General features: G+C 31.2%; 2 protein-coding genes across 12 annotated transcripts; both read left to right on the top strand.

The window, feature by feature from the left end:
* The first annotated feature begins 6,354 nt into the window (after window positions 1-6,354).
* On the top strand, window positions 6,355-10,457 carry LOC118449069 (uncharacterized). 10 transcript variants are annotated; one of them, XM_085657860.1, is made up of 6 exons: window positions 6,367-6,671; window positions 8,187-8,654; window positions 8,734-8,900; window positions 9,043-9,284; window positions 9,693-9,839; window positions 9,916-10,072. In XM_085657860.1, exons 3-6 carry the CDS (start codon window positions 8,811-8,813, stop codon window positions 10,055-10,057), a joined length of 621 nt encoding a protein of 206 aa, XP_085513986.1. In that variant the 5' UTR covers window positions 6,367-6,671; window positions 8,187-8,654; window positions 8,734-8,810; the 3' UTR covers window positions 10,058-10,072. The 10 variants fall into 10 exon arrangements, with proteins under 10 accessions (XP_035739141.2, XP_035739138.2, XP_085513986.1 ...); XM_085657862.1 differs by adding an exon at window positions 10,319-10,457 and having other exon boundaries at window positions 6,368-6,671; window positions 8,187-8,900; window positions 9,916-9,998; XM_035883251.2 differs by lacking the exon at window positions 8,187-8,654 and having other exon boundaries at window positions 6,384-6,509; window positions 6,575-6,671; window positions 8,792-8,900.
* Window positions 10,458-10,561: 104 nt separating this feature from the next.
* On the top strand, window positions 10,562-13,081 carry Fis1 (Mitochondrial fission 1 protein). Of its 2 annotated transcripts, none has more exons than XM_035883255.2 (4): window positions 10,562-10,697; window positions 11,160-11,369; window positions 11,451-11,556; window positions 12,263-13,081. In XM_035883255.2, the coding sequence occupies exons 1-4, from the start codon at window positions 10,653-10,655 to the stop codon at window positions 12,352-12,354; spliced, it is 453 nt and encodes a 150-aa protein (XP_035739148.1). In that variant the 5' UTR covers window positions 10,562-10,652; the 3' UTR covers window positions 12,355-13,081. The 2 variants fall into 2 exon arrangements, with proteins under 2 accessions (XP_035739148.1, XP_085513989.1); XM_085657863.1 differs by lacking the exon at window positions 10,562-10,697 and adding an exon at window positions 10,744-10,984.
* The last annotated feature ends 1,044 nt before the right edge of the window (window positions 13,082-14,125 follow it).

Below are 14,125 nucleotides of genomic sequence, written 5' to 3'. Positions count from 1 at the left end.
CGAGTACTGCGAGAGAGCTTTTTCGCATTGCCACGTGACACGTATCGCGATTATTTACGGCTTAATTTTTTTTTTTTTTTTTTTTTTTTCTTTTCTTTTCTTTCCCTTTATTTTTTCTTCTTCTTTTTCTCCTTTTCCTTTTCCATTTCTTTTCTTTTTTTCCCTTTCTTTTTTCTTTTTCTTTTTTTTTCATCGTCCTCTTAATCTTCCTTTACCGACCGTTACCCATCGGATTGATAAATTTATTTTTAGCTTTCGGAGAAAAGCTTCGAACTATCTATCTCTCTCTCTCTCTCTCTCTCTCTCACTCTTTCTCTTTACGTATGTAACAGCTTCTGTTACGAAACGAATATTCAGAATGATGCGAAGAACGTGTTTTCGGAGAAAGATCTAATCAATATATATAAATTTTTATTTTTAATAATGAAATACGTAATATATATATATATATATATATATATATATATATATATATATACGTATATATACACGCTTGAACACGCAAAACAAAATAAATACCACGAATTTGATTCACATAAAATAATTGAAAAGACACATCTAAGCTCAATGTCAAGGTCATCTTTCTCGCGAACTTTGTCGTTAATAAATAAGACCTTGAGTTTTATCCATTGATTATTTAAATCCTTCTTTTTAAGTAAATAAACGCTCGTTTAGTTAATTTTGTTTGTTTGTATTGAGATTCGTCTAACGGAACGGCATACGAAGTGTTCGCGTGTGATATTCTTTCGCGTGGATCATGACACGAGATTTCCCGGAAAAAATTCTCGTATAATCATAACTCCGATAAGAATTCGAATTTATTAGAAATTTGCTCTTCATTTCTCTATCTTACGTTTTATGCGAATAACCTTGATTAACGATATCGAGGATGTTTCGAATGTGCTTCTTTTTTTTTATTCTTTTTCATTTTTTTCTTTTCTTTTTCCTATTATTTTCTTTTTTTTCTTCTTTCTTTCTCTTTTTCTTTTATTTTATAGTCAATCAAAATTCCAAGCTACGGTAAAAGATCCATAGAAATTTTACGAGCGAGCTTGTCGATCGAAATCAATTAACGTCATTCATCCGAATAACGTTTTCCAATGTACTTTTTACTATCGAAAGTACGAATCGGTTTTCCATTTATGTGAAAATCAATGAAAATTGAAAAGTTTCATAGCGAGTGAAAAGAAAATTTGACGAACGTAGATATGCAATGTTAAATGATAAATCATTTGATTATTATCTATTATTATACCCACTTATCTTCACGATCTGTATCATAATATATTTCCGATAAGATTGATTATTTCTCACTTTATCCTGCTATTTAATGTGCAAATTTACTGTTTTCACGCTCGATCTCGCACCGGAGGTGTTTGTTTCTTATACCTTTTTATCATGAGTTCATGTTTCATGGCCTTGCGAACAGGAAATTCAACGAGTGGGTAATATTTCCGTTTAGATGTTTTTCTTTTTTTTTTTTTTTCATCTCACATCTCAGCTCGAGAATCAGTTTGCCTGCGCTTCTCGACGAAGACGAAGACGAGACAACGATAACGACGACGACGACGACGACGATTCATCGAATTTCAGAAAAGTATAAAAGTTAATCAACGAAATTCGATGTCGACCGTCAAGAAAAATCAATTTTAGTAATACCAAGCTATATATAGAGTCAACGAAATGACGTTTTCTAACGTTGCGTGAATTTTTATTGTCCTTAATTAGTATCTCCATCGTTGAAGTCCTTATTAAGAAACTTTCGACGAAAAAAGAAAAAAAAGAGAGAGAGAGAGAGGGAAAAGAAACGAGGATCGCGTGCGGTTTAAAATCCTTGGAAATGTCAAAAAAATTCATGACTCGTTGGTCGTTGACGAATTTGAAGATACGCGGTTAAACGAGATTTTAATATTTATGGATTGCGTACATATAGTTCCAAATACATATAGTTTCGTGTATCGTTTATTACTTATCACGATTAGATACGTTGAAATATATAATTAGCTCGTTTCGCATGTAACAAGGCGTGTAAGTAGACAAGAAGAATCTTAAAGATAATCTAACTCGAAAGGATAAATTAATAGATTTATCTGTTATACCTGTGTATGTACGACAAAAAAAAAAAAAGAAAAAAAAGAAAAAAAAGGAAAAAGGAAAAGAAAGAAGAAAAAAAATAAAAAAAGGAACATTTAAAGTCGTTTGAATTGCATCTGGATTGTGTTACATGGAAACGAAGATAGCCATCGTCGGTAATATCCAAATTTCATGAACTTCATCTACCGAAGTATCACGTATCGCCAATTGAAGAAACGAAATGGTCATAAGTTACAATAATGAAGTGGCCAATGAACCTACTACGACGGCATGACTTTCCGAAATTTTTTGACCTTCTTTTCCTCCTCCTTTTTTTTTTCTTTTCTTTTCTTTTTATTTCTCCTTCTTCTTTTCCATCTTCTTCTTATATGTATCCACCTACAGTTAAATACAGTACTCCGTCTTCACATTTTACGCGTCGTATCTTTTCAGCATCTCCGTATGACTAATTAAAAAGCCGCCATAGTGTTTCGTTACACGCCAGGAACGGGTCGTTAAACCGTAAAACGAACACGTTTGTACCTTTTCGAATTCTTTTCCTTTGTTTTTCGACGTAAACAACGGACACAAAACTTTGAAGATGCAAAATTATTCAAATAGAACATTGCGATACCCATTGAAAAGTATATAACGTAAAAATGTGGCGACGAAGCGAAAGAAGAAAAAAAAAAAAAAAAAAAAAAAAAGAAAAGAAGAAAGAAAAAAAGAAAGAGAAGAAACAAAACGAACATTTAACTTTCCGTCAAAATAATTTCTTTTAATGGATTTCGATAATATTAACACGTTGGATTTATTAATAATCGATATCAGATACCCGTTGAACACGCGAAAACGTTTGGTTCTCTTTTATATCCACCGACGTCGAGATATTATAGTCAATTACATTACATTATTTTTCTTTTTTTTTTTTTGTTTCCTCAATGACCCGAAATAAAAAGTTTGTCTGAAAAGGGAAGAAGGAAAAAAAAAAGAGAAGAGAAAAGAAGAAAGAATTCCCGACGATTCCCCTCGACGACGATGACAAAGTGGCAAAGGAGGAACGTTATTCGTGAGACGAAACGACCTCATAAACCGAGGATTCGAGCGTTAGACCGAAATCGAAAGCAAGACACGACTCGATCTCAAGGTGGAAGTCGAGAGATCCTCTCAGGAAATTACAAAATCCGGGTCGAACGAGGGAACGATAAAAGAAAGAAAGAGAAGGAAAATAGGAAAGAAGAAAGAAAGAAAGAAATGAAAATATTCAATCCATAGTAGTAATAGGGCCACCCCTTTTTTTTTTTTTCGGCGAAACGAGTCGCGTACGTATCATGAACCGTATCCATGTCGCGAATTTCAATAAGCAACACCCAGCATCGTCCGATATTAATCTTCGTACCGAATGTACGCAACCTTTCTCGCGAAGTTCCACGGCCATATACCGACATTTACATCGTGTCATTCCTGTGACGCGCTATAAAATGTGCAGGATTATTCTCTCTTCGCGATGACGATCCCGTTGGTCTCGATGAGAAATCACGCGAAAAGCTTTACCATTTACATCGAATCGATACACCACGGAACGTAAGACCGAGGGGGCTGCTTGTGTCGTTGCAATGAATTCAATGATTGTGTCCTTCTGACGGAATGAAAAAAAATAAAAAAAAAAAAAGAAAAATCGTCATCTCTTCCTCGTCGATTCGAACTAACGAAAAAAAAAAAAAGAAGAAAAAAAGAAAGAATAAAGAAGAAGAAAAGGTGAAAACCATTGATCCGCGCGCGCGCGTAGGATAAATTTTCAAGAAACAATTTTCTTGTCAAGACTGTACGGTACAGCACGACTATGGGCAAATCATGCGACTCGATCGCGTCAGCTGACGATGAAAAGATGAGATCGTCACGTTGGTGGCGCATGTAGAAAACCGCGAATATACATATATGTATGCATTTATACATAATTATATATATATGTATATCTATATATCATTTTGTATTCGTGCATCTTCTCGTACGTTTCTAAAAAAGTCACGTATAGAAGATTTCGCATAATATAATCTATACACCGAGATATACCATACCAGGGATCGATTATAATGCGGAAAAGCACGCGTGTGCATTTCCTAACGTCAAACGGATCGATTGAACATCGACTTTTGGATAGGTCGCGAATCGATGATAAACGATCATTTTATAAATAGAATTTGTATTGGCGATAATAAATATGAATGCATTCCAATGAATTGAATGGATCTTCGTTTAAGAGGGAATTTAATCGAGAAGCATTTTGTTACTATATTGTTCTCCTTCTTTCTTTATATCATAGAAGTCTTGATAGGTGGTGTTAACTAGTCTCTCTCGATGAGCTAAGATCGTTGAAGTTTATATAATATTACCTGGGCGTTTACGTCTTTTTGCAATGATAAAAATCCGCTTAGTTAAGCAACGATATCGCTTTTGGTTGAGATATCCGTTCATTCATTATATACCTATATACATATATATATATATATAACGATACATGCTTAAGCATTCGATATAAGTCGTAAAGGATATCGTTACGAGAAATCGTAGACGATGAAAAGGATGTCTCGTCGAATGGGTATCTTCTTCGGAAGGAAAAAAACATGTTTGTTCTTTCCTGTTTCTTCATGGTTTTTCTTTTATCTTTTTTTTTTCTATACTTTTTTTTCGTTCTCCAACAAAAGATGGAAAAAGAAAAAAGAGAGAAGGACGAAATTCAAGCTAGTCTGATCCATCCAAAGATGTTGTATCTGCATAATATATATATATGTAGTTATAGAAGTTATTCGAGCAAAGGATGGACGAGATCGATCGAGACGTCTCTGAACGAATGGAGAATAATAATATCTACGTAAGAAGATATCGATCCAGGCTCGTGTACGCCCCTGATCGCAGGCGTATTACCTGCAATACGAGTCTGGTAAAGAGACAGAGACAGAAACAGACAGACAGACAGAGAGAAAGAGAGAGAGAGAGAGAGAGAGAGAGAGAGAGAGAGAGAGAGAGAAAAAGAGAAAGAGAGAGGTATCGTCATACACATCGAGATATGACGCAGTGTGCCCCATAGAAGCGCGACTACATGCCATAGTGTCATAATACGCGTCCTTTGGAGCCGCTTTTCGAGTTGCGCAATCATATTTAATAACGACAGCCTGGCGATTACCAGCACGTCTCGACTTGGCTCTCTCAGCATCGCCGATCTTCTTCTTCTTCTTTTTCTTCTTTCTTCTTCATTCCCATCTTCTTCTTCCTTTTTTTCTTCTTTGGATCATCTTCTTCTTGTTGCGAGCGAGAACACACTCCACTCCTTCTGGATCCTTAAAACGGCTGATACGCGCCTCGGACGATCCTGAAACGAGCGTATAACGTTTTGAATCACGTAAACGTTGGATTAATTTATAAGACGAGATATTATGCGAAAATACGATCCAGCAAAATGCCGTGGCGACAACGAGCTCGCTCGCTCGCTCGCCCATTCGCTCATCCTTCGAATCCATTCGGATTCGATGTTATCTCGACGGGAGGATAATGCCGTTAACTTTCCTTTCGTTTCGCTTCTTCACCGAAGTGAGAGTAAAAGAGAGGGAGAGAGAGAGAGAGAGAGAGAGAGAGAGAATTAGGTGCGAAGAAGGTTTCCGTACGATCGAGGTAAAATTTGTCATTTAATTTTTCATCAAATCTACCGACGAAAATAATAAGGAAATTATGTTAAAAAAGAACCTATCCATTTATTCAAATTAATCTATTAGGAATTACAAAGAAAGCATATATCAGGAATGATGTTGCAATTAATATCGTCGATTAGAATCGTGTATATCTAAAATTCTTACGTAAGGTTCCGTAAGAAGGCGTAGTAAATATAATGTCCTTGTAATTAGTCGGCTACACTTTTATGATAGTCCAGCTTATTTTTCTTCTCCAGTCCATTCTAATACTATTAATTCTGTCATAAATTATACTTTGGACAAAGTTTCATGATTTTATGTAAAAGTTTCGTATATTTTGTTATCTCATTAACGAAGTAAATAAATTCAGTTCTTTCTTTCTCTCTCTCTCTCTCTCTCTCTCTCTCTCTCTCTCTCTCTCTCTCTCTTTTTCAGATATATATTTCTTCCATACCAATCGTCTTAAAAATAAATTACGATAACTAGAACTTATCAACACTAGACAACGAGTTTATAACGTGACGCTATGTTTATTTATTTATTTTATTCTTTTTCATATAAGTCTTAATTGTTTGATAAGTGTTATCTACCTGATAAGTAATGCATTTATAAAGTAATTCTAATCGGCTCAGTTGTTTCTTTGACGTTCATTTTCGAATATTCCGACGAAAATCAGTAGGAAGGTATCGTTAACCTGATCGCACAACACAAAAAGAGTAGAAACTTTTTCTTTATTACGACAATACGAAGGTATGATAATTTATTAAGTTTTAACAGAGTTCAGAGGACCGTGATATTTATTAAAACTTGTAAAGCTCGTCAGAGAGTTACTTCGAAGCCCATTGATCATACTTAAAGCGTATCCTGCTTGAAAGAGCTTACAGTTATAGGAGGACCAAGAATTTATCTTTAGTGAGTAATTAAGTCGATATCCAACTTACACGAAACTTTCATGGTTAAATTATTATAATTAACTTTTAAATATAATTTCAATAATTATTATCTTTATTTCTTCTTTTTTCTTTAATGTATTTATTACGTATTAAAAAGAAGTATAAATCCTGAAAGTATACGTCGTAAGAAAAAGAAAAAAAAAAAAAGAAGAAAGAGAAAAGAAAGAAAATAAAATAATGATCCAATTGTTTTTATAAATTTATATTACAAATCGATATAAGAAATGGAAATGTAGTAGATATAATTGATGTCAGTGAACTTGACCCTATGACTTAAACGCATAGCTTCTTAATCGAAATAAAACGAGATCGATAGCTAGAGCAAATTACGATTACGTAGTACACGTCCGTTCATTCAATATCCTGAGCTGTACGAGCAGCGATTAACGAAACGGTAATTAACGTTAATTACTTATTTAAAATATGCTTTGGATTTGCATTGAAAGTCAAGGCCGAATAGTAAGAGACTTAGAATAGAAGTACTCGAAAGTATGTAATTACGTTGGATTTATTCGTAAAAGACTTTCGTAATATGTTAACACTTCCGGTGATACTGATTTCATCATTGTGAGATAATTTTCTTTAAAAAAAAAAAAAAAAAAAAAAAAAAAAAAAAAAAAGACAAAACAAAAAAAGAAAAAGAAAAACGAGCAAAAAGGAATAAGAAAAATAAATTAAATCACTTTTATTGAAATAATTGAGAAGAAAAAAAAAATAGAAAGAAAAAATGCTAAAATCTTTACTCAGTCGGAGGCTGCGGTGTAAAGATGGGTCAACCTTTCGCCTTGCGATTATGTAAGATCTCGGACTGACTGACCTTTAGGTTCGTTCATGGCATGCGGCATTTACGTAATTTACCGATTACGATGTATTAGAGTCTCCTATGCCTAGAAAATAGTTCTTCTTCCCGCTCTAATATTTTTCAGGGCTCCTACACAAATACATACATAATCTTAAATGCGAATGTTAAATATATCGTTGCTCGATTTCAAATATTTCTGATATTCATTCTCTTTTTTCTTTTTTCTTTATATATATATATATGTCTATATATATATATATATATATGTCTGAAATTTTTATGAAATTACATGAATCGACGAAAAAATTGATACGAGAGACGAATTAACTTTCTTTTTTTTTTTTTTTTTTTTTTTTTTTTTTACTTTTTATGTCTACGAACGAGAGAAACGATTAGAACTCGGATAGGAAACGTTAGTTATATCTTTGAAATTCTTTTTTCTACGCTTTTTCTGGCCTTCAAAGTGAATAGATTATATAAATATAGTTACGTCATTCATATTTCTCTATATAAAAAAAATTTGTCGTCATAATACTTGAATGATAGGTTTTAATTGAAGATCTATTAAAAATATGAAGGAAATAAATTTAATTGTTCGAAATAATTTGATTGTCATGAAATTATTATGATTTCGTTCGATTAAATGCGTTTAATCGAAATAACATTTTCTAGCGTGTAATTTTTGATAGGCGTGTAAAAGTGCGCGATGAACATAACCACGTATATAGGATGCATACATATACACCGTAAATATACGAAGAATGATTGGATAAATTCTATAGGTGCGGCCTAAGATTATCTATTTGATATTATATGTGCCGTTTAAAAGTACAGTTTCTTCGTTAAATCACATTTACATGTGATTACAAGTGAAATCATTGAAATATTATTTTGGAACGTTTAATCAATGAGAACGATAGTACTATAAATTCTTGATATAATGAAAGTGTTCATTGATTTCACGGGTACTATTGACAATGAGTATGAATATAATGAAAAGCAGCGACATCTAGGCTGTGCGTTATCAGAAACTACATTATACTACCAACTAGTAATACGACGCACTGCTTTGACATATTCTATGCATACTAGAAACTACATGCGACTGCTTGTAGTACAATAGAACATATAGCCGCATGTGTAAGCTGTGAATTTAATGCGATTGGTTGGCTTTTGTTAAAACCAACCTATAAATTTCTACTTTACTCACGATCCATAGGTGTCGATAACAATTCCCCTGGGAATTAATTAGTTCTATCGTTGTATCTGCGTAATAGAGATAATTCTAAGAGCAAAATGTTGGAACCGACTAAGCAAGCCTTAACAGCGGGCAGATTAATTTTGGCCAGTGGATCACCAAGAAGATATGAAATAATACAAAAATTGGTAGGTTCGATATTCGATCAGTGATCTTTGTTTTAACTTTATTATATATAAATATATATATATATACATATATTTATATGAACGTGATCTAATAATTAAAGTAATTACTTTAGGTTTGTATAAACGATATTTCATATTTTAGGGCTTAAATTTTGAAGTAGTAATATCAAATTATGATGAAAATTTAGACAGATCCAAATATAAAAGTCATGGAGAATACATTCAAGATTTAGCAAAATTCAAAGTTCATGATGTATATGAACGTTTGAAAAATGATCCTGTTATACCATCTTTAATCATAGGTGCAGATACTTTTGTAACACTAGATGATACTATTTATGGAAAGCCAAAAGATGAAACAGATGCATTTCGTATGTTATCTCAGTAAGAAATATACATAGATCATTTTTCAAATTTTTATATATATATATATATATATATATATATATATATGTATATATATATGTATATATACAGTAGTTCACCAAAGTATTCGAACACTTATATTTGTCATCTTTATGAACCAAATATGGGTATTGAAATAATTTGTGAGCCACTAATGATGACTATTTATAATAAATGTATTGTAACTATGGTTACATTGTTGAAGTATTTTCAAATTTTACTAATATGATCTTGAAACTTCTCCTTTAATATAGATACAAAATTATTCCAAATAAATTATTTTAATAATTCTCTGTTGATAAAAGATTGCAAATGTAACCATTTGAATACTTTTGTAAGCCACTGTATATCGTCAAAATTAACAATTGTCATTATGTCAATTTATAGCTTTGTGAATAAAGAGCATGTTGTTTATACCGGAGTGTGTCTGAAAACGCCAAAGAGAGAAGTAAAATTTTATACATCTACAAAAGTAAAATTTGGTGATTTATCGGTTGATCAAATAAAAGCGTATATAAAAACAGGAGAATGTCTGTGAGTATTTTTTGTTGATTATACATTATTTAAGTAATTAATTAACCGATTAATCTTTGTATAATTTATATCTTAGAGATAAAGCAGGAGGATATGGTGTGCAAGGTGCTGGTGGTTGTTTAATTGAGAGCATAAGTGGTGACTTTTATACTATAATGGGTATGCCATTATATTTTTTAACAAAACATCTCAATGAGATATTTGCTAATAATCAATAAAATAGTATTAATTATAATGAATATTTTTTTCAAAGATAAATGTAAGTGCAATACATATATATATATATAGGTAGACACTTATATGTAATATATATGAATACGTATTATGTACAATTTTAAGTACATCAATTTATGTATTAAAAATTGTATGTATATTAAATTAAATTGAATTAGATTAAATTAAATTAAAATTATTACTTCGACTTTTTAATTACAATTAAAATACTTTTCACAAGGAATATAAATTTCATTCTTCAATAGGTTTTACTTATATTTCTGATGAAAACTCTAACGTGATTGGTTTAGAATTTTAACATGGCCGATTTTAACCAATGGAAATAAGTGCACGTACGTCAGAGTAACGCGATTGCTCCATGAAACTTGACATCGAAGAAATAACTATGCGCAGCCAATAGGAATCACAGAAAATTTTAGCTTTTATCTTTATTTGTTCGGCTTATCGTTGCAATCTATTGCACTTTTTGGTACATTATGTCACTTGCTTAGTCAAAGAGATAAAAAATACAGTGCTCTTAAGTACGCGTTACGATTAAATATTTTTTGTTCGCTGTGTGATTCAACGCACACATTAAAAATGGAAGATGTCCTAGACGAAGTTGTTTCTTCGGAAGATTTGAAGGTATTTTAAAAATAAGCAACAGGCCATTATCAAGGAATACAATGATCTTTTGTTGACTCCAATAACTTTCACATACGAATTTTATACTTTCAAAACAAAAATATAGATCGTTATAAGTATCTGTCATTAAGAGGAATTTAGGTTAACTATATACAGTGCTGACTTATTCATTTCGTTTCATTTTTACTTTGCAGTTGCATCATTTTGTAAAACAACCGATTGACGTCTATAGATATCGGACGAAAGTTTTGCGATTATTTCTTTCTCATCTCGAAGTTATTATTATGGTCGAAAAAATTTTATTCTCAAACATTTTCTCGCTCAATACAAATATATTTTATTTGTTATCTTATAGAAATATTGTAGCATTTTGTTCAATGTTTATCTTACTTGAAATGCCTCATATACGATTGTAATCGTCGAAATTATGGTTTTCTTTTTTTTTTCTCTCTTTTTTTCCAGAAATTCGAACGTGTATATCATGAACAATTACACGCATCGGATGTAACTCAAAAAGCACAATTTGAGTATGCATGGTGTCTTGTGAGAAGCAAATATCCAGCCGATATCAGAAAGGGTATAGTATTGTTAGAAGATCTGTACAATGATGACGGCGATAGCGGAAAACGGGATTGCTTATATTATTTAGCTATTGGTAATGCCAGAATAAGGGTATGTGATTTATTAATCTTATTCTTATAATTTACATCAACCTTTATTTTACTCATTAATTAAAGTAATAAAAATTTATAGGAATATTCGAAAGCTTTGTCGTATGTCAGAGCTTTTCTCCAGGTCGAACCTGCTAACGAACAAGTGCAACAGCTCGAGACGTTAATTAAGAAAAGGATGGAAAAAGGTTTTTTCTTCATAACTTACAATCGTCTTAGAAAAATAAGGATTGCAACAAATTCTAGTTTAATGTTGTTGCAACATATTTTTAGTATTTTGCCACATTCATATTACGTAATATTACTTTTAATATTTTTCATATTTCTTTGGTTAGCAGGATCATATATTAATTTTCTTTGAAAATTTTGTTAACAATAGATATTTGTGAATCTATTTGGCACCAGGGTGGTATAGATCACATTTCTAAATTTTTCATTTGGCATTTATAGAGACGCATAAAATTTTAACGAATTTTAAACAATTTGTATATATTGTAAATAATTTAAGATATACTACAATGATAGTAAGGAGTAATATAAAATTCATGAATCGTATGGTAAAAAGAACATTCCTCAAAGAAAACTTGATTTTGCTTTAGATTTTAACTTTTGCATTTCAAACTCGTTTTTAATATTTTTCAATCTTCCATATACTTACCCATAATTGACCAATTTTCAATTGTAATATTTAAATGTCTATAGTGTATTATTATGTGCCATGTATGTGTCTTTTGACAATGAATTTTATAACTCTTATACATAAACAGTTCGATAATAATTGTATATAAAATGTTGAATAATCGTAAAGAGGGAAGTATTTGAAAAAAAAAAAAAAAAAAGAATTTAATTATCTTAATTTAATTAGCGTTAAATTTATATTTTTTTTTTTTGCAGAAGGTCTTTACGGTATAGCTGTGGCGGGAGGTTTAATTATCGGTGTTGCGAGTGTTCTAGGACTCGGAATCGCAATGGCTAAAAAAAATTAATCCTATAATATTCGTGAATTGCGTGTGACATGAATAGTTCATTTATGGGAAGTGAAATCTTGCAAAGAAATAAGAATTATTGATATTGGGACACCGAATAAGTATTTGAATATGTGCTTGACGTATGATAGATGTACATTCGTTCCCTAATAATTTTATATATATATATATATATATATATATATATATATATATATATATATATATAAAAGGAAAGAAAAAAAATAAATAAAAAAAAAACAAAATAAAATAAAAAAAAAAAGTAAATGAAAGAAAAAAGCGAAATAAAAATTGCAGTATTGTGACAGTAAAAAAAAAAAAAAAAAAAAGAAAAAAAAAGCTGCGGTGTCTTAGACTCTTTATCTCTATCAATTATTAGAAATTATGAGGTTAAATTACATATATATATATATATCCATATTAATATGTTATATATGCCTTGTGCACAACAAATAACAAAATTTTTTAACGCAAAGAACATTCCGAAAATTCGACGTCGTTAATTTTCACTTTAATTTATTCAACGTTATAAGCTTTTTTATATTGTTTTATTAAGTTATACCCGAAACTCGCCTAACTCGTCGAAAATACGTGGTACGAACCTGATACGAAAGCCACAGTATGTGTAAGCATAGCTTTTGTACATAAGATTGAAAAATATTGTATTGAACTATTTAATTGTATTGTTACACGAACCTTTAATAAATATAAATATTATTGTCTTCTACGTACTTTGTGGTGATCGTCGAGTAAAGATAGAAAAGGATCGTAGGTGTAAAAAAAAGGACAGCTTTTTTTTTTTTTTTTTCTTTTTTTTTTCCTTTTTGTATATAGATTTTATTGATGATTTGTTAATATCCGTTGATAAAGTTATTTATGTACAAAATAACGCTGGAATATCCCTATATAATATTATATTTAATGATCTACGTTTTATGGCCCAGGGGTCTCGAGAAAGCCCACACCATTATATACCCGCTCGAGCTTCTTCGCATTTTTACGAGCCACGACTACGCATTTCCGCCTTTATATATATATATATATATATATTTCTTCGCGTTGAAATACGGAGCGCCGCTATTGTTTTATTTGTTTATTTATTCAATATTTTTTTTCTTTCTTTTTTCTTTTTGTTTTTTTTTGCGCGATCGCATTTCACATCGCCTTCTTTTCCCGTTCTCGCTCGCACTATATACAAATCTCTCGATCGGTCATTTTTATTTTTATTTTTTTGCTTTTGTTACTGAATTTTTTTTTTCTTTTTTCTTTTTTTTCCTTTTTTCTTTGTTCCAGAGCGTCGCAGGGACAGGAGGGAGAGAGGAAAGTTTGGAAAGGGGCATAGTGCTAATATAATATTGAAGAAGAACGCGGATCATTTTCCTACGACATACATTCGCATATATATATATATATTGTATATATACATACGTACATACGTAAGTACATATATATATATATATATATATAAAGTTTGAAAAGTAAGGCCGAGGAAGTGTGATTACGCTCTTTCTTAATTAATTAATTATAGTACACGCGCATCTTTTTTTTTTCCTTTTTGTTATTTATTATATATACGATTCCTATGGTTCTTCTTATATTTTTTTTTTCTTTCTTTCTTAATAAAGATCCAATAAGATAAGGGAGAAAATCGAGTATAGGCAGACGTATGATCTCTTATAGGTCATTACCTCGATATACATAATATATTTACATACGGATTAGTTGTTGATTGGCTCGTCGGCTCGTCTAGTTTTGTCGCGCCTACGAGAAA

This window comes from Vespa mandarinia, chromosome 6 (assembly GCF_050613455.1).
Source record: "Vespa mandarinia isolate Hongniang chromosome 6, ASM5061345v1, whole genome shotgun sequence".
Taxonomy (NCBI): Eukaryota; Metazoa; Arthropoda; class Insecta; order Hymenoptera; family Vespidae; genus Vespa; species Vespa mandarinia.
Note: the sequence above shows the minus strand (reverse complement) of the source record. Positions and strands in the feature narration are given on the sequence as shown.

What these genes read in the sequence shown, in the direction of transcription:
- LOC118449069 (XM_035883248.2), top strand. Translation starts at nt 8,811, where the DNA reads ATGTTGGAACCGACTAAGCAAGCCTTAACAGCGGGCAGATTAATTTTG. An exon ending in GCATTTCGTATGTTATCTCA is followed by an intron (nt 9,285 to 9,692) that starts GTAAGAAATATA and finishes GTCAATTTATAG; the next exon opens with CTTTGTGAATAAAGAGCATG. An exon ending in ATAAAAACAGGAGAATGTCT is followed by an intron (nt 9,840 to 9,915) that starts GTGAGTATTTTT and finishes TTTATATCTTAG; the next exon opens with AGATAAAGCAGGAGGATATG.
- Fis1 (XM_035883255.2), top strand. Translation starts at nt 10,653, where the DNA reads ATGGAAGATGTCCTAGACGAAGTTGTTTCTTCGGAAGATTTGAAG. An exon ending in TTTCTTCGGAAGATTTGAAG is followed by an intron (nt 10,698 to 11,159) that starts GTATTTTAAAAA and finishes CTTTTTTTCCAG; the next exon opens with AAATTCGAACGTGTATATCA. An exon ending in TAAGAAAAGGATGGAAAAAG is followed by an intron (nt 11,557 to 12,262) that starts GTTTTTTCTTCA and finishes TTTTTTTTGCAG; the next exon opens with AAGGTCTTTACGGTATAGCT.